General features: G+C 49.7%; 1 protein-coding gene across 1 annotated transcript in view; it reads right to left on the bottom strand.

Moving 5' to 3' along the window:
• The window catches only part of STK24 (serine/threonine kinase 24), a 1,188,458-nt gene that overhangs the window by 330,313 nt on the left and 832,289 nt on the right, over positions 1 to 25,856 (bottom strand). The window contains exon 3 of the mRNA XM_069639237.1: positions 11,837 to 11,893. Coding sequence (XP_069495338.1) covers positions 11,837 to 11,893 — 57 coding nt within the window. The remainder of the gene's footprint in view (positions 1 to 11,836; positions 11,894 to 25,856) is intronic.

Here is a 25,856-nt window from a genome sequence, read left to right as displayed (position 1 = left end):
CATACATGAGACCGTTGTCGTAAATAGGCTAAACATCCATTTGGTCGTAGAAGTACCTGTCTCGACACAAGGAACAAAACTTGAGGTCCCTATCGAAAACCATGTTTCAAGGCCTTACGATGCACGGTTGCTGAGATATTTTCACCACAATGCACCGCAATGAACTGCACCACACCAGGGTGAGGCGACAGGTCGGTAGAGAGCACACCAACTCTTGGGTCCCCCCAACGTCTGCTCCAGGGTATGTCACCCAGCCACACACGCCCATTCTCAGTGCAGTTTACTTCAGGGTGCAAAGCACATCAAGCGATAAGCTAATCGGAACAGCAGACTACAGGATCATTGATTTCCAACAATTGATGAAAATGTTATCAGTGTCTGTCTACAGAACCTGTTCGAAGAACCAGTACTTTTTGCTAGTGTTTTAATAAAATCAACCTTGGAAAAAAAAACCTGTCTAACTCTTAACATACTGCGTGAGAACAGCTGATTACAAACACAATTGCACATCATGCAGAGGAACACACATAATATGTTCCTTTTAAATGATAATTTAATTGTTCTACAATGTTTCCACCTCCTTCAGCTTCCTCTCCCGCTTTTATGCAACTTGTCGAAAAACCTTGCAGAAGAGGCACAGGGAAGAGATTTTTTTTAAATATGAACAGGAACAATCAGTGGTAATTGTCTCGCCTAGAATTATTGTGTGGTTTGACAACTGGGATTTTACACATCCTGTGATGTAGTTCAATACAGAAAATTACCCAGAGAATCCTCCCACGGAATTGTACTTGTGCTCGGAAAAAAGGCCATGGCAAGAAGTGTCATCCTGAGCAAATGTCAGAGGGTCTGGAAAGGAGATTGTACCTTTTGAAAAACAGTGAAGAAACAGCATAAAATGGCGCTGTCTCAGAAAATGGCAGTGGATTCCAGAGCTAGAAAACAGATGCACTTCTGCTCACACGCCAATTGCGGCCCACGTGACTAACGCCAGCTCACGAGAAAGAGCGTAAGGTTATAGAGGTGGACCACGGCAGAACTCCCCCTCCCCCAGACACAACGTTTACACTCACTGGGCCTCATTACGAGTATGGAGGTAGCCATGCCGCTTTTAGCGGCATGGCTACCCCCATACCGGGTACCGGGTCCGTGTTCCAAGAATGAGGAATTACCAGGCCATTCCGACCTTGGAGGGCCCGGTAATTCCCTTTCCTGACACCTGGACCCGGTACATCCCCATTACCATTTGAGCCCCATAGGGTTCAATGGGAATGGGGAGGATGCTAACAACGGGCCCGTTAATGACGGGCCCGTTGTTAGCATCCTGGTCTGCTAGCGGATCCCGCTAAGGATGCCTGGTTTTACCAGACGTCCTTTGCGGGACCTGCCAGCAGACCTCGTAATGAGGCAGTACAGGGTTAACAGCGCCGGCAGCTCTACCGGCGCTCTTAACCCTCTACCGCACTCGTTGTAATGAGGCCCACTGACTTTCCTTTTGCAAATCGCTGTCATCAGGTGCTTAATACCAATTTGTTCAACAAAAGTTAACCTGGGACCCCAATTCATAAATTTCATTACCTTATAACATGATAATTCAGAACTGCTAAAGTGGTGTCCTAGTGACATTGAGTTGTCTGCTCACCAGGGGTGGCCGAAATATTCTCCGGCAGAGCATAATGGCAGATTCTGGGACAACATCAGGAGTGCAAACTTTTCAGCCAATTAGGAAAACACATGTTTTCGTGCTCCTAATTGGCTATAAGTTCTCACCCATGGCAAAAATTGCAAAACAATTGACATTTTCTGTGCCCACAATGGGCTAAACCCGTGCCCATTGTTCGCCCCACTGATGGAACGTCACAAGGCGCGTATTTTTCTTCCCAAGGTGTCATTTTGTTCATGGTAAGAAAAACAGTCATTATACACAACCCTTTTGCTTCCGCCATTTTATTAGGGACGTGAAGTGAAATGGGATCTTGGGAATTCAAGTCTGAACTGCAGCTTTGATGGTGAGTTGCTATTTCCGCTGCAAAGTTAGGTGGTTTGGTGGCAGATACAATGGGCCTCATTACGACCCAGGCGGTAATCTTCCGTCATTACCGCCATGGCGTAATGAGCGTTTACGCCGTGGGCCGATGGCGTAAAGAGCGCCACATTACGACCCATCGTGCACGAGCATTACGCCATGGCGGTAATGCAATTAACGCCATGGCGGAAAAGGCCCCTACCGGCATCGTAAAGCGAGCAAGGTGCACTTCCGCCACCGTAAGTAGCGGCCACCGTAATTAGCGGCCACCGTAATTAGCGGCCACCGTAATTTGCGGTGGCCGTAAAAAGCAGGACCGGAAATAGCGTCATCGCGCCGGAACGGGAAACAGAACGTCGGCCATCTTTAAAAACACAATCCATTGCCATCCTACCGAACAACACCAGATCCAACCCTGACACCTGTCCCAACCAATCACCCACCCATCCAACTACCCGAAAATGCCTAAATCTGTTAAGAAGGCATGTGACCGCCAGCGCCAGGAAAGATTCAGCCGGGAGGAACTCTGCATGCTTGCGGAGACCCTGCAAGACAACGCAGCTGTCGTTTTCTCCCCTGAAATGACCAGGACAGCGATAGGGAAAAAGAAGGCCATCTGGGCCCTGGTGGCCGAGCGTGTCAGCGCGGTGGGGACCGTACCCCGCACCCCACAGCAGTGCAGGAAGCGCTGGGACGACCTCCGCATACGGGCCAGAGCGGTCATCTCTGCGAACCGCAACCTTGCAATGGGTACCGGTGGAGGGTCGGAATCCCCACTAAAACTCCAACCATGGGAGGAGATTTGTGCAACCACGATTGGCATGGAAGCCATTGAAGGCGTCGGAGGGATGGAAAGGGGAGCTCCGACATCAGGCGATGAAGGTAGGTGCCTCAAACAAGACATGCCATAGTCACAGCAGTCCATTCATGTGTAGCACAAGGTTGCCCTAGAGTGTAAATGCAACACATTTCCACACTGCCCATAGCCACATGTGAGCACCACCCTGTATACACTGCAGGCACCCGCATACCTGCATCCACATTCCACACTAAAAGGGGACAACCTGCATGGCCCTGCCTGAAATCTGCCTCATCTACTGACCAGAATAATGTCTATCATTGTCATTCCAAAGTCCGCAGACCCATCAATAACGCCCTCCCTCCTTTGCTCCACCACAGGCACATATTCACACCCCGAGGACCAGGACGCCCCTGCGACGAAGAGAGCCAAGAAGGCCAATTATACCGTCCCCGCACCCTCGACCTCAGCTGCAGTGAGGCAGACCCCACAACAAGCAGGACCCACTGCAAGCATACCGGACGTCCCACCGGCAAGCACCCCTGTAGTCAGCAGGCCAGCAGCAGCTGCTCCACCTCTACCAAAATTGCCTGCCACAGAAGGCACCGGGTCAGCGGCCAGCAGCAACATGGGTGAGACAGCTGCAATAGCTGCATGTTCAGACTCAGACATTGAGGAGCATGAAGTCAGAAGCCCCACTGACCTACTACATTCCCCCTGTTTGTCAGACGCCAGCCCCCATGAGGATCACACACAGGGGCACACAGAGGTAGAGGAGTGGCCTTCTACCCCATGCCCAGTCCTCAGTCCACAGGAGGGGAGCAGCCCCTCCATCACACCACCAGCACTGGCCATGGGCCAGCAGGGGCAGCAGTCCCTCGAGGACATCACAGAACGGCAGCAACAACTGTCCACGATGCTGGCTGAGCATGCCGCGGAATGTGTGGGGGCTAGGGCACGGAGACCCTAAGGGCCGAAGTTGCGCAGACGTTTCATAGTTTAAATACACTTTTTTCTTTCCCAAAATGAAATGTGTGGACATTTTCATTGCGTATGTGTGCTTTATTGGTGTACAGTCCACAGTGTGCATGTCCCAGAGACACACAGTGCCCCAAGTGCAGTCTCCATGTGATTCACACCAGCCGTGTGTGCTAGAAGCAGTGGTCGATGATACTTTGGTGCATTGCACGCCCCTCCTGTGCGTCGCCTCCTCCATGGGGTGCCGCCCCATCTGCACCTTCCTCATCCTCATCGTCAGGTGGTTGCAGTTCTGCGTCAGGGGGCAGGGGCACATTCCGTCTGACGCACATATTGTGTAGCATGACACATGCCATGACGATCTTTGCCACCTTCTCATGGTGGTACAGGAGTGCCCCACCAGACCTGCTGAGGCTTCGGAACCGTGCCTTCAATAGGCCGAATGTCTGCTCTATGACCACACGAGTACATGTATGTGCACGGTTGAAGTCCTCCTCGTGCTGGTTCTGCGGGTTACGGACTGGTGTAAGGAGCCACCTCTTCAGGGGATAGCCTGCATCACCTGTATGTAGGCGAGAATGTATGTGTCAGTCATGTCGTCTGATCAAGAACATGATGTGCCAACATGGCTTGCATCCAACTGTTACTTTGGCTCACTTCTACATGCACTAATTGATTCACACAATGCAACCAGAATATGCTCATGGCTCCCATGGCCTGTTTTGCATGCCATCACCCAATGTATGCAGAGGGGTTGAGTGCATTGTGAGTGCCCATCCTCTGTCTCCGTTCTCTGTGTTACTCACAGCCAGGTGGAGTATGCATCATCCCCCCCCCTTTCAGCCAGGTGGAGTATGCATCATCCCCCCCCCTTTCAGCCAGGTGGAGTATGCATCATTCCCCCCCTTTCAGCCAGGTGGAGTATGCATCACCCCCCCCCCCTTTCAGCCAGGTGGAGTATGCATCATTCCCCCCCTTTCAGCCAGGTGGAGTATGCATCATCCCCCCCCTATCAGCCAGGTGGAGTATGCATCATTCCCCCCCCCCCTTTCAGCCAGGTGGAGTATGCATCATTCCCCCCCCCCTATCAGCCAGGTGGAGTATGCATCATTCCCCCCCCCTTTCAGCCAGGTGGAGTATGCATCATTCCCCCCCCCTTTCAGCCAGGTGGAGTATGCATCATTCCCCCCCCCCTATCAGCCAGGTGGAGTATGCATCATTCCCCCCCCGTCCTTTCAGCCAGGTGGAGTATGCATCATTCCCCCCCCCCTATCAGCCAGGTGGAGTATGCATCATTCCCCCCCCCCTTTCAGCCAGGTGGAGTATGCATCATCCCCCCCCCCATCAGCCAGGTGGAGTATGCATCACCCGCCCCCCCTTCAGCCAGGTGGAGTATGCATCGGTACGTCATTCACCTGCCCACTTCCATGACATTGGACTCACCGAGTAGCCAGGATCTTGGGCCTGCATGTCGCTCCATGTAGCGTGGTATTGTGGAGTTCCTCAGGACCATAGAATCATGGGTTGATCCGGGGAATCAGGCACAACAATGTGTGATGATCTTGTTGGAGTCACAGACCATTTGCACGTTGATTGAGTGGAACTGTTTCCGGTTGCGGTACGGTACCTCAATTCCACATGGGTGCAGTCGATGGCACCAATGCAACCGGGTATGTCGGCTAGTGCATGGAAACCCACTTTGGTGTTTGCAATGTCCTGGGCAGTCCGTGGTAATGAGATGTGGTCGTCTGTGTGCTTGAGGAGGGCATCGAGCACTTGGATGAGTGTTCGTGAGAATAATGGTTGTGAAATGCCACGCAAGTGCCCCACTGTGTGCTGGTAGGTGCCTGTGGCCAGGAAGTGGAGTACAGACACTACCTTCAGTAGGGGGGGGATGGCGGTTGGAGTTTCTATCATGCTGACGATGTCGTTGTGTATCATGTCTATGATGGCGGTGATGGTGTCCCGGTCCAAACGGTACAGGGTGTGGATCTGCTCAGCAGTGAGGTTGAATGGATTGGCTCTGATGCGTGGGATTGGGGGCTTCCTGCGTGGTGGCACTGGCTGTGCTGGTGGGGCTTGCTGGGCCTGCCTTGCCCTCCTTCTCCTCCTGCGTCTCCTCTGTGCTGCCTGTTGTTGTTGTTGCTGTTGTAGCACATGCATTGCTATCAGGTCCTCCAGCCCCAACATTGCTAGTCGTATTGGTATCATTGTGGAGTGTGACTGGGTGTGGGAAGGGGTGGGGTGTGCTCTTTTTGTACTTCCTGAGTCTGTATTGCCTTCACCTGTGCTGTTTCTGTGCACCTGTGGCAGCTGCATTCACTTTACATGGCCCTTTACGGTTGGTTCGCGATGGCGTAATTAGCACCATGGCGGTAAGGTACTTAACGGGCTGGGTGATGGCGTTAGGTACATGTCCGCTTGGGTCGGCATTTGTGTACCTTTCCGCCATGGCGCTAAGTACGGTGTGGCCGGTCGCGTGCGCGCACCCTTAGCGCAGTTAGCGGCAGCGTTAACTACGATGCCGCTAATGGCATCGTAGTTAACGGTCACGGGTCATGATCGGACCTGGCGGAAAACGATGGCGGTAACCATTTACCGCCATCGTTTTTCACTTAGCGCCAGGGTCGTAATGAGGCCCAATGTGCCTATATAGAAACAGAGAAACCTGTACCTGTTTCATGCTCACTTTTAGAGTAAACCTTTAATATGATGTCTCTATGCATAAAGAAGGCACACAGAAGTAACCAGTAGCTACACGCACTAACAAGGAATTGTGGATGATGAAGGTTTTACAAATAGTTAACACTGATGTCCTTAATTTTACTGCTTGTGTCATTGACTGACCCTCGGTAATCTATTTTGTATAACTTGAAACCCAGAATCCTCAGCGTCACGGGAAGGGAGAGAATCTTTAGACACATATCAAATTGCACAGAATCTCTCCAAAAGTCTTGCCTTCAAGCATTAGCAGCCATTGTCAGAAGCCAACTTTACAGATGAGGACAGGTGTAAACAAGGTAACCGTTGGTGAAATGTGTAATAAAACAGTAAAATCTCTGAAATCAATTGACCTGCCAGATTACGTTAATGCTCATGAGCGTTTTGCGCAGGCATGGCCCTAATAATAAAACTTACAGGGAATAAGCACGTCAAAGAATTGTAAAAAAAAAAAAAAAAATTCTGAAAATAAGAACCCTGAGTAGCAAACACGAATAGTGAGGTGGTAAAAGAGGGGGACAGGAGGAGATAGGATTTAAGGAGAGGTATGAGGCTGGAAGGCAGAGATGGGGAGGGTGAGATTGAAGGAGGAGGGAGAACAGTGCATGCCACAGAAAAATGCTGCATAAGATTTTGAAAAATTAATCTACAGGCACATCAACAGCTCACCAGAGCACTGGATCACCCCTCCTAAAAGAAACAGGCATTGCTCCAATGGTACAAGAACTCAGAATGGCTTTCTAACACACACACAAGGGAACATGTTTACACTGTGTTGAGAACCAGAAAGAACAGCACCACCTCACAGAACCAGTCACAGCACCAAATGTGTATGAAATAAAGGTGTGATGTTGTATGACGTGCATGATTGAACATGGAGCAATTGACAGGTGTGCGTGGTACTGAGTGCAATCCTGAGAGGATGCCCTGTGTGGATATTCCATGAGAGTCTGCTGGTGCCCGAGAGCCGCACGCAGTGGGTGGCCTTCTCTATGCACTGGTCCTCATCCTGCACCATGCGAGAGCTGGATGAGATGGGGCACGCAGTGGGTGGCCTTCTCTATGCACTGGTCCTCATCCTGCACCATGCGAGAGCTGGATGAGATGGGGCACGCAGTGGGTGGCCTTCTCTATGCACTGGTCCTCATCCTGCACCATGCGAGAGCTGGATGAGATGGGGCACGCAGTGGGTGGCCTTCTCTATGCACTGGTCCTCATCCTGCAACATGCGAGAGCTGGAAGAGATGGGGCACGCAGTGGGTGGCCTTCTCTATGCACTGGTCCTCATCCTGCACCATGCGAGAGCTGGATGAGATGGGGCACGCAGTGGGTGGCCTTCTCTATGCACTGGTCCTCATCCTGCAACATGCGAGAGCTGGATGAGATGGGGCACGCAGTGGGTGGCCTTCTCTATGCACTGGTCCTCATCCTGCAACATGCGAGAGCTGGATGAGATGGGGCACGCAGTGGGTGGCCTTCTCTATGCACTGGTCCTCATCCTGCACCATGCGAGAGCTGGATGAGATGGGGCACGGAGTGGGTGGCCTTCTCTATGCACTGGTCCTCATCCTGCACCATGCGAGAGCTGGATGAGATGGGGCACGCAGTGGGTGGCCTTCTCTATGCACTGGTCCTCATCTTGCACCATGCGAGAGCTGGATGAGATGGGGGTGGCCTTCTCTATGCACTGGTCCTCATCTTGCACCATGCGAGAGCTGGATGAGATGGGGCGCCCAGTGGGTGGCCTTCTCTATGCACTGGTCCTCATCTTGCACCATGCGAGAGTCGTATGAGATGGGGCGCCCAGTGGGTGGCCTTCTATATGCACTAGTCCTGATCCTGTAACATGCAACTAACAAGTGGAAAAAAGGCACGTGGAAAAACTACTCGAGACTCCTCACTTGATGACTTCTAACCTGATATGAGCAGCACTGTGTTATCAAAACAAAAACGACTGCTTTTCACACTGTTGGTGGATAGCGCGTGGACCTATGTCATGGTACACCCTGAATAATTCTTATTTTTTTGCCAACAGTGCTTTATATGCTCTGAGCTGGCACATAATTATTTTATGGAGAACTAAACTACAAGATCCAGAATGCAAAGGGGTGTTTCTTAAAAGGCAAGAACTGACTCCCGAGTTGCCACTTGGCACCTTTGTCAGTTGGCAGGTTTTTCCTCACAAACTAAATCGGTGATTTAGTGTTGTGGTAACAAAAAATACATACCTACATATTTCAAACTCTGTTAGAAATTAGATCATGATCATGGCTCACTGAAGCACTAAACCTTGAACATAACATGTATGTGTAATCAGTTATCAGACAAATTTAGCCAAGAGCTTCAGGCCCTGCCATGAAGTGTGGATAATGAACATTTCAGGCGCATGTAACACCGAGGCTCTCATGTTGCTGCCTCGGTTCTTGACTGATCTCTGGATATATTTTTTCTAAACTGAAACACTGAATCCTCAGGAAAGAAGAAGCTAGAATTTCTATTGGCATGCTAAACTTATTTTAGGGATGTGAAACTGACAGCCATGCCTTAAGATGTGTTCAGCAAATGGCACTAGCCGATGTAGTATAACACTGTTATTTGCTGGATTATAATATCAACATGGTTCCACAGTTGCCCATTCATGATGATCAGTACTGTATCGTTAAACAGTAGAACACAGCATGTACCAATAAATGAACTTTGGAGGGTTGCGAAGTTTAAACTCGTTGAAGACATTGCCTATACCCAAGTGGCTGATGCCGCATTTGGTAGTACAGTGGGAGCACATTTGCAGTTGTGTCCTCCTCTTCAGGTCACTCACAGGGTTCTGCACTCCCCAATGCGTCTTCTCCATTTGCTGGTACGCTCTGTGGTTGCATATGCAGTCTATGTTCATGGGCATTCACCTGTGTGGATTTGCAATTGCCCACTGAGAGTCTTTCCGTGACTTGGCTTTTGCATGGCGTGCATGATATGATATGATAGGTTATTTATAACGCGCTTAATACCCAGAGGTTTCTAAGCACGGACCCGGGATCGAACCTGTGGTGCTCTGTGTTGTCTTTCTTCCAAAGTGAGCATGTTGCCCCTGACCTATCCTCCCAAGACCAAGCACACTGAACACAGTGTTGGGTTGGTGCTCGTTCCAGGTCTCAGGCTTGGACTGGTTCCTTCCTGTCCACCAATCTCACAGGGGTCCATGAGTCTCCAGATAATCTTGACATCTGAGTTGATATGTGAAAACCAAAATGGTACCCCAGCCGTAGGGTCATTAAGTTTGTGGCAAAGATTTGAAGTCAGACTGTAGATTCCCCTCCCGCTTCTGCTTCTGTCTGCATGTTGGCAATGAGACTTTCCCCACATTGCAATGGGATCACAGGCTCCTCCGAAAGGGAAATTAAATCTATTAGATCTAAACAGGAACAGTAGGAGGGAGAGGGTCTCAGCCGTATTCCTCGCATTTGCCACCTCTGGGAATCTCGTGACTCTTGTTATTAAGCATTGGCTGACCTGCTATGTTGGCAGATGGAGGCCCCCTCCGGGCTTAATGACAAATGAGATGTACTGTCAGAATGTACAGAGGTCCGACCAAACCCTAACTACTTAGGTGTGGAGTGACTTGTCTCCTTTGGAGACAAAGTCACTCCACACCTGTCCCAGGTAAAATCCAAGCTCAGGAGGACTAACTTCTCTTATGACCCCTGTGCCTGCTACAGGTCCAGGCAGCACCACTGCATCCAGTAAACATTCTTACCAGGGGTCCTTAGGGTTAGCAATGAGTAATCTTAGTAGTGAACGTAGAGACACCGACAAATAAGGTATCCGTATAAATGATCCAATTCAAAAAAAGAGGAAGAAATGACGAATTTGTTCCCCTATTGTTTTCGAAATTTTGGGTCGTTTTTAGTAAAATATAGGTGTGGGGTATGGGTATTAGTTACGGTAGGGAGGTGAGGGGCACAGATGCCCCTGCATTATTAGAAAAAACTATTGCGGTCATTTCTCCTTTCAATTTTTTATATTCGATCATTTAATGGTAAGCCGACAAATAGATCAATCAATGTTGATAGGAAAATGAGAAGCAGCCATAAAACCAGGAATGACAAACCATTGGACAGAATCTGTGAATATACAAAGCCAAGCTCACATACCCCGCGGTTCAAATCCATTCAGTTAATTTATATGCACAGGACCTCTCTGACTCAGTGAACTATACGAAATCCTACCTCCCAAGTTACATGCTTTTGGTAGGTGTCAGATCACCCGCACAGCAATTCCTTTACCTGCCTATGACTTCAATTAGCTTTTACCCGACGAATACAAAATCATCTTCTTTCGCCCATCCTAGTGACTGAAACTGCTGAGAGGTCTGTAAAACAAACTCTGATTCAGGGGAGGGATGTTGAGGGTGGTGTAGCTGAGATATTCAAGAGGCAACCTCCCATGCTTTCTTTGTTACCAACTAGAATTCTTTTCTGTATTTTATGATACGATAGGTTATTTATAACACGCTGAATACCCAGAGGTTTCTAAGCACGGACCCAGGGATCAAACCTGTGTTGCTCCATATCGTCTTGCTGCCAAGGCGAACATGTTGCCCCCGAGCTATCCTCCGGAGACATTTTCTCTGACTTTCCCCCAGTTCCTGGTTGCAAAGGGGGTTTTCCCTCTTGGATATGGGGCTTTCTTTACGTGATATTGGATTGAACAATGATTCCAGGAGTCAGGGATGTGGTCACTGGTAAGTTAACAGACCTCGCTGGGAATGAACGACTACAATAAACTCTTGTGCGCATCATGGCAGAGGATCCTCACAGAAAAGGGCAATCCAAGTAAAGAAATGAATTTAATTGCCTCTTAAACTGGGCAAAAGAAAATCACTTTGAGCTGCAAGACCATTTTGGGCCAGAGAGGCACACTGGAAGAGGGGTGCAATAAAATAAGCAACATCGATACACACTGATCCGAGAAAGTATGGAGGAGTAGGAGTAGACTCACAATCAGAGGCAACAAAATGGGGGCCACTAGTGGACGCATCCAACAGATGAGGAAACCCCTTAAAGTATCTCCATCCCCCCAAAAAAGAAACCATGACAATGTAACGACTTGCCGTATAACAGTGATAAATCTAACGTAACCCGTTGAGTAGACTCATCCCACCCTTGAGAAGGACAATTACATAAAGGCGTTCTGCTATGTAATTCTCTATGATCCTTGTTTATCCCTGAGGGTTAAGATGCATTGGGTCTTGCCTCGAAATCTGGAGATGCAGAAAATTGAATAAAGTAAAACAAAAAAATAATGTTCGCACTTACTAAATCCAGTGCTGATCCTCCTCCCAGGTATTCCATGATTATCCATAACTTTGTATCCTGAAGAAAAGAAGGACAGATGGAGAATGAGTGTAAAACACACACCAGAAAAAAACAGCATTACAAAAAAACACGAATTGATCAGTTTTTGCTTTAACAAGATGGGGAACATTTAATATCGGTTGGCACATTAATAGATGTGTAAATGCGAGGTGTAATACTTTTACGCCTCCATTTAATGCTCTGGACATTTTCATCCCTTTTCAAGGCATAGAAGGATCACATAGCAGAGTTTGTATGCCTGCTTTGCTTTCCACATCTGTCTTTGAAAAGCACCAGGTTGTACACTTTCATGTGATTTTCATGCAGGAGTAATACAAATGGATTCCTATGGAATTTGCCTCTGATTTGCACCTGATAAAAGGCAAATGGATTCCCTTGGAATCCATTAATAAATGTTTCTTGCAACGGTTAATTTACAGGCAGAGTTTATTTTTTGAAAAACATAGTATACAAGTGATGGGTTCCAAGTGAAAATGTAGTCATGTGAAAAACGTAGTCAGCATGAAGTAGTTTTCAAAATGTAGCCATTCAATACAAGCTAAGAAAAGTGTGTAAATCTTGCAAGGTATAAGGTCACCCAAAATACAATTTTACACACACAAAGGATAATGGCTGTAACTCTAACAATGGCCCAAACCCATAAATAAAACAGTCAATAACTGGCCCTGGACAGTCAGCCTAACCTTATCCCTAACCCTTACACTAACTTTAACTTCAACCCATGTTCTACTCCTAATCATTAGGCTTTCTCTATCCTAAAACCTTCAGCACTCTAAAGCATCTCCCTTGCACGTGACTCGAAACAGAACCACAAATAAATACATCGAAAATTAACAGTGACTCTAACTCCAATCCCATCACCAACCCTCCACAAATTCCATACATTTTACCCTAATCCAAACCCTTGCTCTAATCCTAACTTTAGCCTAACCTTTAATCGGCCCTAAGCCAAGGTTTATCCTAACTCCTATCCTACCCCAAAATGACCAGCTCTGCCAAACCTTTCATTTCCTTTCTTTACCTCTAACCCAAACGCATACAAAGTTAACCTGAGCATTACTACAACTCCCACCATACAGTTTACCCTGACCTTTATTTTATTGAAACCGTCTACAACCACCCTGACCCTAAACTTTTCCCTAGTTCACACCAAAGTCTTTATTCGATCTCTAGCCTTGCGCTAACTCCTACCCCAACTTCAAAACAAGCAATCATAAACTCTCCACACCCACTTCAACCCTACCGCTTACACCAAAACACTGCATTTATGCCTACTTTCAGCTGCATGTTTTCACTACTTTTTACTTGGTGACTTTTTCACTGCAAAAGGTATTTTCACCGTGATTTTTTAATGACTACATTTTAGTTGGCAACAATTTCATTGGATTTCAAGTGGAAAGGAAAGGTGATATCACGTTGCTTTACTCTTCACAATTACATTCTGTCTCTCAAATGCTAAAACGTGCATGCATGGGACCTAACAGCGCACAAATACTTATTTAATTTTTTATTTATTGGGTATTTGTAATGCGCCCATACACAATGGGGGTCATTACTGGCACGGCTGCCGCCTGAGTCCTTTTTTTACCAGCACCCGGCAATAACGGGGATGTACCCGGGCATTCCAGCCCCGGCGGACCCGGTAATTCCCCTTTGCCGGGTGCCGGTAAAAATTACTCCCCATTCCCATTTGAGTCCCACAGGACTCAATGGGAATGGGGAGGCCGGTGCGGGTGCAACCATGTAGGTCTGCTTGCGGGTGCCTTTCCGCCTGGCAGGCACCCGCAAGCAGACCTTGTAGTTTGCCGGTCCGGTAACAACGGTACTGGCAAGCTTACTGGTACCGTTGTAACCGGACCGGCAACCTTGTAATGAGGCCCAATGTGTTTTGAGGCACAACAAGACAAGAGGGTGGGGGAACAAGGAGGTCAAAACAAAAATGATCCTACTAGGCCTTGTGACATTAGGATCATGCAAGTGCAGTAAAGAGAAGTATAGGGGAGGGAAGGGAGTGCTGGTCAGGGCGGAAGGGTCTGTGACAATACAAACGTTTGGCTGTCCCCTGTGTGCAATGAAATAGCCCCCAATGTATTCAAACTCCTGTTGTGCAGAATAGTACTTGTAAGAAAGAGAATACTACAGCAACATTGTATGGATCAATTAGGAAATACGAAATTCAGAAAACATCTTCATTAGATATCCTTCATTTTATTTTGTTGTTGTGTTTGCTGTACACATTGTACATTTACACACATTTTATATAAACATTTTAAAACATGATTACACTTTTCATCACACTGTACAAAGTAATATCTAAAACATATTGATTACATAGAATTAGCAGTTGGAATATTGCATTGAGACGTTATGATTCAATTTCGCAGTGGAATTAAGTTTGCGATTTAAAATTGACATACTTTGACTCAATCTAGAATTCCTTGCTCTGTTACTTTATTCATTTCTAGAAGGATGTCAGGTAGCATTTTGACAAGAGCTATCAATAGTGACATTTAGGAGGTCATCATAAACCTATGTCATAAATCCTGAGTCAGGACAGCAGATGTGGAGTGAATAAACCACTAAGAATTGCGCACCATGCGACTAATGAACGCAGGACATAACATCACCAAATGGAATAGTGACTCAATAGAATCTGATTTACACATTCTGCAAGTACGTAGTTCTTGCAGGACTACCACTTTTGGGCCCAAAACTTTTAGCGTAGGGAGGCAGTTACCAGTCACGATATTTAGAACTAGGAAAATTCACCAAATATGCTCTTCGTTTTTTTGGTGGTAGAAAAAAAAGAGTTCCTTCCCTGTATATAGGTGTGGTTCTACGTGATTTTGCCGACCTATTTTTGGTCGTGGTACTTTTCATCGCCGGATTTTACATCGCCAGAAACCCTGTTTTTTTTTTTTTTTATTCTGGGGGGGTTCTCACCCCCCCAGTCCCCTGCCTTACTATTACAATAATACCCCAACCCCAACAAAACACCCCCCAAAATAAAAAAATTAAAAAACGGGATTTCTGGCGATGTAAAATCCGGCGATGAAAAGTACCACGACCAAAAATAGTTTGGCGAAATGCGTGTATACCTATAGGTGTACGCGGCTTACATCTGACAGATCAGTTGATCTGTCCCATTTTTTATTTTGTTCTTGAAAACTATTTCAGATTCTGAACCACTTAAATGGGTCATGATGTGAAAATGATCACTTCTTTTTCTTGGTTTTTTCAGAAATGGATTTGTGTCTTACAACAGTAGGGCGTTTAGATAAGACCCTATTGATTGTTCACCTGCTCTCCTAGTGATGTACTGAGACCACCAGAATGTGAGGCCCAATTCCAATCTGATGATACTTATTGGTACCGAAGTCGGGAGCCACAAGACCTGTTTCAGGATTTTCCCTGCTAGTACATCAAAAAAGTTCCTACCTGATATGTTCATCAGTTCTCAGCCATAGAGAACAGTTGGTGACACTTTCACTCTATAGAGCTCAATCAATGGGATCAAGGAGTATAAACACAGTTTACATTTTATCATCTTCAATAATGACATACAAGAGAAGTGGGTCATTACGAGGTTGGAGGTAATGGAAAAACAATGGGGGTCATTCCGAGGTTGGAGTAAAGGGAAAAACGATGCCGGTAAAGGATTACCGGCATCGCTTACCGCTACGGGCCATTCCGACCTGTCAGACCGCTATTTACGGCACCGTAATCTACGATGCTGTAAATACCGGTCTTGGGTCGCGCGCGCGCCGCACCATGCCAAAATTAGCGGCATGGCGTAAACCGGGGTTGATCACAAGTAAGGAGCACACGTAAATAACGGCCTCCTTAAGGCCGTAAAGTACCTTACCGGCATGGAGTACATACATGCATCTCACAGAAGGAGTAAAGAACCCTGAGTAGTGGTTCCCAGAGCTACAGGTGCACACAATCAGCACAGGTGGAGGCAATGGAGTCTGCCACAGCAGAAAAGGAACACACCCACACACCACACCCCCTCCCACACCAAGATGAGACCAATAGTGCCAGCATGGGCACAACCACAACAACTACACCAACAACACCAGCCCCCCCCCCCATTGAGGAGACAGAGGGGAAGAAGGAGGGGGCGACAGGCCCAGCATGCAGCACCAGTGCAGCCTCAGTCACCACCCCAGCAGCCCCCATTCCCACGCAGCATGTCCGGTCCCTCAAGGAAACCCCTGAGCAGATACACACCCCCTACCAGCTTGACTGTGACACCATCACCACCATATTTGGCCCGAGAAATAACGAGATAAGCGAGTAGCATACAAATACACACTGCTATCTTGGCACAACTGAAGGTGTTGCCTGTGCCCCGACACCCATGCCACAGGCACCTACCAGCACACAGTGGGGCCCATGCATGGCATGTCACAACCGTCCATTACACGGACACATAAACAAGTGCTGGTTAACCTCCCCAAGCACACAAGGGCCTACAAATCCCTAACATGGACTACCCAGGAGATATACAACACTACATTTGGCCCCCATGCATTGGCAGGCATGCCAAATGACATGGGTGCCCCGCGCAGCACCCACGTGTCCTAGGTGGACCAGCATGGCATGCAGGTGGTGGATAGCAACTGCAAGCAATACCACTCCCCCTACGTGCAGATGGAATGCAACGCAACAAAGAACATCACACATGGGTGGGCCCGACATCAAGGAACAACTCATAACTCAATGGGCCAGCTGATCTCCACGCTACCGTGCCGCATGGGGCGACATGCAGGATGACGTGCCTGGCTGCCTGGTGAGTCATCTGACTGTGTCATGCCAGTGCATTGGTGCCATGAGGTGGGTGCCTGCATGAACAAACTGGGTCGAAATGATGAAGCCAGTGCACGATGTTCACCCCACCAACTACCCTGCCACAGAACCAGTGCAACGGCACATGAGTACAGATTCCCACATCGATGGAGTAAGGCACACACAAAACACAACATTCCCAACATCTGACAAGGCCAAATCCCACAACACATGCACCACTCATTGGCGGCCCCACAACCGTAAGGGCATATAGGAAGACACACTGCATATGCACAATGTGGCTGACCCCAGCATGGCACCTCACCGGAGACTCATCCCTGGGAGTGGATTGAACTGAGGGCAGCAGGGATACCACACCACGTCACCGGTTTGGCACACCCATAGGAGTGTTGGAATTCACCATAGTATGGATCAGAGCAGTATGATGATTATGAGCCACTGACTACATCCAACACACCCAACTACAGATTCACACAGTAGCATGTACCACGAGATGTCCGTGCCATTGTTCATGGACCATCTTGTAGACACACCCCCCTACAGCATTCCATTGAAGTGTACACATATTGTGGCCATGAATGGGCAAAATGCATCCATGGACATCTGCGTATGGCCATCAGTAACACGCTTCTATGTCAGCCAAGTTCAGTTCTCCACCGTGACAGTTCAAACACTTATCTTAATTGGCTAGACATGCAGGTGTTGGTGGCTGTCCCCTGTCAGTAACCCACAGAACAGACTCAGGGAGCATTAAAACACTGGCCATACCCATGCATGCGTGAAGATGAAGCAGTCACCTGGCTTGCGTAAGGCACATATGAGTTGGCGAAGCTGGACTGGTGGGGGACCCATCTACTGCTATGTGGTGTCGAAGATCCCCATGTCATGTGTAAAGCTGACAAAATGTGCATCCCTTGGATTGTGTCTCTGTCCCTGACATGGGACTGCTAGCAGCACATGAAGATGGAGTGAAGGAGGAGGAGGAAGTGGCAAGAAAGCATCATGGAGGCGGTGCACTTGAGGAACATGTCGTGTGCCAAACAATGATTGGACATAATAACCAGAACACAAGTCAGCAGAGGGGGCATTACATGGGCACACAGGGCACTGGGTGTGTGTATTCTTGTAGACCATGCACTGTCAGACATCATAATACACATGCTCAATGATGAATGTCCACAACGGTTAAACTTTGCAACACCAATAGCGTATTGAAAAAAAGGGATGAGAGTGAACGTTCCCTCCACCGACCACAACGCCACAACAAACCCTCCCCCACCATCCCCCTCCCCCCCAACTCCACAACAAACCCTCACCCCCCACCCCCTCCCTCCCAACTCCACAACAGTAGTTCCATGTAGTACGTTAAGGCCACATGTGGCAGCATTGACGATTAATTCATGCTCCCGGGGCCCGGGGGAGGCATGTCCCTGCGCCGCATGGAACGCAGAGTGCGTCTTGGTGGGCTTCCTGGTGTGGCCCCACTGGATGAGGGCGTGTCCTCCTGCTGATGCTGCGGATTTGTTTGTGCAGCCTCAAGGGCATTGACTATGCGTCCTAGGACGTGACACAAACGGTTAGTGCTGTCAGTGACTGTCTCACACAACCTGTTGGTGCTGTCAGTGACTGTCTGGCGCATTTCCCAGAGTTCATTTTGCCATTGCACCCTAGCCTGGCGGTTAACCTCCATGAACTCAGTGATTAGATCAGTGAGCTGATTTGCACAACGTGTGCCAAATGATGGGAATCCATCACTGAAGTGACTTGGCCCTACGTGCTCTGGCGAGGACTGTACTGGTGAACTTGGCCCACGATCATCGTACGCCTGTGTGTCTGTAGGAGCACTACGGGCAGGTGTTTGTGGATCTCCAGAGTCACTGCATGAGGCCAGGGGGACATTGCTGGGCTCCGGGGTGTGGACTGTGGGATGGAACTCCTCCTCGGACGCCCCACAGATGGATGAAGGGCTGTCCACATTCTCCTCGGGGCCTGTAGCTGCAACCTCCCCAGAAATGCTGGACTGTGCCGACGTTGGGGTGGGCATTGTGGCAGGCGCCGATGCTGGGAGGGATTGGGGTGGTGCAGCCTCCACTGACCTTTCAGGAGCCGGGGTGGGTGTTCTTTTCGGTGCTGGAATGCGCCAGACCCTGCCACTGCCCATGGAGGTAGTTGGCCGGCTTGTCTGTGGCTCACCGCTGTCATGATCAGTGCCTGTGGGGGTAGAAGAGAGGGCCAACATGAGTGTATGATGTCCTAATAGCATAAATGGCTGCATTCACATTTCAGTCAATTGGGGTTTGTGGCCTTTTGGGTGTAGCAACAGCAGTGGTACATGTGCATGAGTATGACATGTACGCAGGTTTCGGAGTGACTCATCCTGGCCTGGTAATGTGCAGTCTGGCTGGCACACTGCCGAAACGGCTGCACAGTGTGCATGATGGGATGTGCAAGTTAATGCACTAAGGTTGATGAGCGTTATGTACTTGCACTTGGCCCTTGATTGCGTGGCAGTTGGCTCTGCGTTAGTTGGATGGGGGGGAAGGCAACATGAGAAGGTGCCTTTGATGGCCCTTGGGGGAGTTTAAATCATGCAATGGCCATTGGCAGTGTAGACTTTGGACACTCACCTCCTTCGGCAGTCAACGTTGCCCCACACTCCATCTCGCCGACGCCCTCAATTGATTCCGTACCAATCAATGCCGCACATGTCTCCTCCCATGGCTCAAGTCTCACAGGGGAACTTGGGCCCCCTCCGGTCTGCATTGCCTGATTCCGGTTGGCAGAGAGGAGGCCCCGCACCCGCACCCGCAAGTCATCCCACCGCTTGCGGCAGTCCCTGGGGGTGCGGGGGGTGGTGCCTACAGCGCTCACCCTCTGGCCGATTTGTGCCCAGATGTTTTTTTTGCGGATGATGGACTCTCTCCGCATGTAGGGGCTGAACACAACGTCAGCATGCTCTGCCAGGTAGTCCACCATGGCCTGCAGTTGTTATGGGCTGAATTTGTTCTTGCGGAGCCAGTCCGCAGTCTTCTTTGGGGCTTTTGGCATTGTTCCTTGTTGTGTGGTCCTTTCCCCGACTTCAGTTTGCTCCCAAGGGTGCTGGCTGATGAGGATGGCAATGGATTGTGTTTTTAAAGATGGCCGCCGCGCTCCTTTCCGTTCCTGTGCCATGACGAAATTTCTGGTTCCGTTGTTTTGCGGTATCCGTAATTTACGGGATCCGTAAATTACGGTCACCGTTATTTACAGACGCTGCTGCTTCCAAGGCGGTGTTGTTATGTACGTGTCGCAGCATGCCGGTAGGGGGTTTTGCGGGTCGTTTAGCGGCATGTTGCTCGGTACTTTTCCAGCATGGCGAAAAGCGCGTGTCCGCGAGGTCGGAATGGGCCGCAATTAGCGGTCTGACGCCAGGGCGGTGTCGTACTTTCCGCCATGCCGGAAAGTACCGGTACTTACCTCCTAGCTCGGAATGAGGGCCAATGCCAGTAAAGGATTACCGGCATCACATACCGATCCGGGCTATTCCGACCTAAGACCCCGGTATTAGAGGCACCGTTAATAACGGTGCCTCTAATAGCGGCAACGGTGCGGGCACGCGGCCCATCATGCCGGCAATACCGGCATGCCGCTAATGGGAGGACATCACAAGTCAGGCGGACATGCAAATACCGGCATCATGAAGGCGATAATAGGGGATACCGGCATGCCGGCAATACCGGCATCGTGTACCAACTGTAAAATGCTATGTGCAGTGTTCCTAACTGCCACAGGTGCACACAATCAGCACAGGTGGAGGCAATGGAGTCTGAGCCAGCACAAAAGGAGCACACCCACACACCACATCCCTTCCCACACCAACATTATTCCACTAGTAGTAGCATTACTGGGGATGGAGGACATGCTTGCATTGCTACACCAGCAACAACAACAACAACAGCAACAGCAGGCACCACAGAGGAGACGCAGGAGGAGAAGGAGGGTGAGACAGGGCCATCATGCCCCACCAGTGCAGCCAGTGGTACCACGCAGGCAGCCCCCAATCCCTCGAATCAGAGCCAGTCCATTCAACCTAACCCCTGAGCAGATCCACACCCTGTACCGTCTGGACCTGGTGTCAAGTTGGGAAGCACGAGAGGGCTGCGTACCTGGTTTCTTGGTCTTTGATCTTGCCGAGGTCGCCAGCCTGTAACCAGTCGAAAGACGAGCTTGTGGCACGAGAGACCAGCCTCTCCGCCACCCAAAAACTGATGCTGGGTGGAGGATGGGCCGATTCCCAATGTCACGGAAAGCACTCTCCTGATTAACGTGACGAAGGGACTGTGCAAGCACAGACAGGAGAGGCTACAGTCTTGTTGCCGATCACGGGCAAGGATGGAGTCCGATGGAATCAAGTCCAAAAGCACGTGAACTGAAGCGGAGGTCAAAGATTCCGGCGTGGCAGATATATTCTTAGTCCACAGGAACGGATGTAGAGGGTAAGGCCGGACAGGAATGGAAGGAACCAAGCTGAGCAGGTGACCAAACTGAAGTGGACCGAAAGGTAACCCTAGGGCAGCAATCTCAGGGGACCCCGGTAAGTGTATGCTGGCAGACCCAGGGAGATCCAGGTAAAAGTATGTCGGCAGGCCCTGAGTTGAGTCTGGTAAGTTGCTGGCAGGCCCAGGGAGAACCCAGGTAAAGTATGCTGGCAGGCCCAGGGAGAACCCAGGTAAGGTATGCTGGCAGGCCCAGGGAGAACCCAGGTAAGGTATACTGGCAGGCCCAGGGAGAACCCAGGTAAGGTATGCTGGCAGGCCCAGGGAGATCCCAGGTAAGGTATGCTGGCAGGCCCAGGGAGATCCCAGGTAAGGTAAGCTGGCAGGCCCAGGGAGAACCCAGGTAATGAATGCTGGCAGGCCCAGGGAGGAACTCAGAGGGGTAGCAGGCAGCCCAGAGTGGACTCAGGTAAGTTGCAGGCAGCCCAGGGTGGGCTCAGGTAAGTAGCAGGCAGCCCAGGTAGGAAAGCTCACAGAACGAAGCAAACCGCGTTGAGACGCGGCTTGCCTCGATCTGCGGCTCCTTTTATGGGTCGCCGGCGCCCGTGAGGCTTGGAGCGCAAGCCGCTTCACCTCCGGGCGCCGGCGTACTCAAAGCGAGTCCTGGAAGGCAAGCCCTTCCTAGGACTCGAGCCCAGTCCACGGCGCATGCGCGGAACCGAGACAGAGGTCTCCCGCGCATGCGCCGTGGCCCTCCGGCCCCGACACCCAACGCTCTACTTCTGGCGAGCCCCCAGGCGCGGAAGCGCGGGTACACTCGCCAGGAGGTGACGGGAAGAGCAGGCGCGGTGGACCCCGGTCTCCAACGTGGCGTGACACTATGCCCCCTCCCAGGGAGGCCCGGGGCCCCGGGTTTCCAAGGAAACTGCCTATAGAACTCACGCACCAAGCGGGGAGCATGTACATGCCGGTGTGGTTCCCAAGTACGATCACAAGCCGGGTACCCTTTCCAATCCACCAAATAGTGGAGCACCCCCCTGCGATAACGAGCATCACAGATCTCCTGAACCTCAAATTCCGGGACGCCGTGCACAATGACTGAGGTTGGGCGAGGGCAGGTGCGACCGTAGGTATCGACAACATAGGGCTTCAACAAGGAGACATGGAAAACTGGGTGTACATGCCAAGAAGGGGGTAACTGGAGACGGAACGCTACTGAGGACAGCCGCTTGGTAATAGTGAATTGACCAAAATAACGGGGAGCCAGTTTGACAGGCAAATTGCGAAGCGGCAGGTTCCTAGAGGATAACCAAACCTTGTCCCCGACTTGAAAATCTGGTTCCACACTCCTCTTCCTGTCCGCCTGAGCCTTCATCCGATCCTTGGTTTCTCTCAGGATCTTGCGTGCCAATTCCTGTTGCTGTTGGATGCTTGAGACCAGGGCATCAGCGGATGGAACAGTACTGGTGGGTACGGGATGGAAGGGCATCAATTTGGGATGTTGGCCTGTTGAGCAGAAGAACAGACTGACCCCAATGGAGGCATGAACAGTATTGTTGTAGGATGCCTCAGCAAGGTCTAACCCAGCCTTCCAGTTGGACTGAGTAGCGTTAGCAAAACAGCGGAGGTACTCCTCCAACGTCTGATTAGTCCTTTCGGTGAGCCCATTGGTCTGTGGGTGATAACCCGAGCTTAGAGCTCTACGAATTCCTAGATGGCCACACACCTTGCTCCAAAAAGAAGAGATGAACTGGGAACCGCGATCTGAAATGATCTTTTCCGGAAGGCCATGCAACCAATAGATTTCATGCAGAAACGCTGAAGTCATTTGGGTCGCCGTAGGAATCTTGTTAAATGGAATGAAATGAGCTAATTTGGTGAAACCATCCACAACAACCATTATGCAGGTAAACCCTTCGGAAGGAGGCAGATCCACAATGAAGTCCGTGGCGATGGTATGCCACGGGTAAGGTGCCACTTCAGTAGGTACCAGCAATCCCAACGGCCGTCTTCTCGGAATCTTGCACTGGGCACAAACAGGACAGCTTTCGACGTACTTCTGAACTTCGGTAGCCCATCCAGGCCACCAAACCTGTCGGGATATCAATTCTCGTGTAGCTCTCATTCCTCGATGACCTCCGATAGGTGAATCGTGAAATCCATGCAATATGCTATCTCGGATTGTTCCCTTAGGAATGTACAGCCTTTTCCGGAAAAACAAAAGCCCATCATGTTCGTACACTGACCGACGCCTAAGAAGGGCCGACCTTTCAGGATCCGTCCGGGTGGCGTCAGCGATTGACTCAAGGTGAGGTGACAAAGTCAGTAAGAAATGCTGAGGGGAAATCAGTGGCTGATCCGGACAGGCCGTCTCTACCTCTGTCTCCAGGGATCGGGAGAGAGCATCTGCTTTCAGGTTGGAGGTTCCCGGAACGTAAGTGACATGAAACACAAACGGAGAGAAGAAGAAGGCCCACCTGGCTTGACGAGGCGTTCGACATTGCAAGGAGCATAGGTACTGCAAGTTGCGATGATCAGTCCGAACTTCCACAGAAAAGCGAGCTCCGAGTAGATGATGTCTCCATTCCTCAAAAGCGGTCTTAATAGCCAACTGTTCCTTTTCAATAACCGTGTAATTTCTCTCGCTGGGATTCAATTTGCGAGAGAAGTAGGCTACTGGATGTTCTACTGACGTTGCTGGATCTTTCCGTAGGAGAACAGCTCCGACAGCGAAGTTGGAAGCGTCGGCCTCCACAATGTAGGGTAGATCATCCTGTGGATGGCGCAGAATCGGGGCGGCCATAAAAGCTGACTTCAAGGTGTCAAAAGCCTGAGATGCAAAGGAATCCCACTTGAAAACCACTTTACTGCTGGTCAGCCTGGTGAGGGGCGCTGAGATCTGAGAAAACTGTGGAATAAAGCGCCTGTAGAAATTGGCAAATCCCAGAAAGCGCTGAAGAGATTTCACGTCGTGGGGTGGTTTCCACTCTTGTATGGCTTGCACCTTCTTAGGATCCATCTCTATCCCATCTTGGTTAATCACAAATCCCAAAAACTCGATACTAGGCTGATGAAAGCAGCATTTCTCCACCTTTGCGAATAGATGATTACAGGACAAACGGCAAAGGACCTCCCGAACGTGTTCCACATGCTCTTCAAAGGATTTGGAAAAAACCAGGATATCATCCAAATACACCCAGACTGACAAACCAATTAGATCACCAAAGATGTTATCCATAAACCGTTGGAAGATAGCGGGGAATTGCATAGACCGAATGGCATGACTCTATATTCATAATGCCCAAAAGGTGTCTTGCAAGCCGTTTTCCATTCATCTCCACTCTTGATGCGGACCAAGTGGTAGGCCCCGCGTAAGTCCAGTTTGGTGAAGATCCGAGCTGTGTGTAAAGTTTCTAGGATACTGCGAATCAATGGTAATGGATAACGGTCCTTTGCAGTTATGTCATTTAGTTGCCGGTAATCTACACAGGGTCTCAAGGTGCCTTCCTTCTTCTTCACAAAAAACATGGGAAATCCTGCGGGTGACTTGGAAGGAACGATGTATCCTTTCTGCAAGCAATCTGACAAGTTATCCTGAAGTACTTGTCTTTCGTCCCGGGTTAAAGCATACAGTTTCCCATGGGGAATGACACAGTCCGGCAACAACTCGATGGAGCAGTCGAATGAACGATGTGGCGGAAGAGGTATGTCGACTGGTTCAGAGAATACCTGTTCAAAGTCGGCGTACTCCTGCGGGATCAGAGAAGTGGAGCAAAGACGGACCCCACTGCCATATGTTTCCAGGGTGGTTGAGAAAACCTGGGTAGGAGCTGATAATTTGCACTCTGGGCGCAAACTGCGGAGGAAAAGGTCAAGGTCTGTGTTCTCCAATCTATAACCGGGTTATGGTGTTGTAGCCAAGGTAACCCCAGGACCACCTTGTAGGTAGGAGACTTGATAACATCAAAGGCGAGTTCCTCAGAATGACCAGCGATCTGGAGAGTTATACCCACTGTAAACTGTCGGACGGGCCCGGAGGACAAAGGAGTCCCGTCAATGACCTCTACGGGTAGGGCGGTGGGTCTAGACAAGAGCGGAATCTTGTGACTGGAGGCAAAAGCCTTGTCAATGTAATTGCTGGAAGCTCCGCTGTCCAACAGCCCAAACACTTCCAGATTCTTATCAGGCAACTTGATTCGGATCTTCAAGGTCTGTAATACCGCAGGTTGCATGGGAAGAAGTATAGAACAAAATGTGGAAAGGTCTGAAGATGGAATAGGACCTGTCGCTGCCCTTCCAATACACAACAGGTCTTTTAGTTTCCCGCCTTCTTCTTCTGTGGACGTAAAGGACACGTACCCAGATAATGCCCGGCAGCTCCACAATAAAGACATAGGCGTAATGTTCTTCTCCGTTTCTTTTCTTCCTCAGACAATGGACCTCTCATGGCTCCCAACTGCATTGGCTCTGATCCTGATTCAGTAGGACCGAACGATCCGGCGGGTAAACTGGTCATTCTGGGATTGTTCCTTTCGAGCCGACGTCTTTCTGCCTTCCGCTCGGCTAGCCTCTGGTCAATGCGGAGCACCTGATCGATCATGTGTTGGAGACTCTCTGGTTCGGGGATATGGAGTAACTCGTCCTTGTACTCCTCTCTCAAGCCTCGACGAAAC

This window comes from Ambystoma mexicanum, chromosome 7q, assembly GCF_040938575.1.
Source record: "Ambystoma mexicanum isolate Mex_15411 chromosome 7q, UKY_AmexF1_1, whole genome shotgun sequence".
Lineage (NCBI taxonomy): Eukaryota > Metazoa > Chordata > Amphibia > Caudata > Ambystomatidae > Ambystoma > Ambystoma mexicanum.
This window is presented reverse-complemented; position numbering and strand designations above follow the sequence as displayed.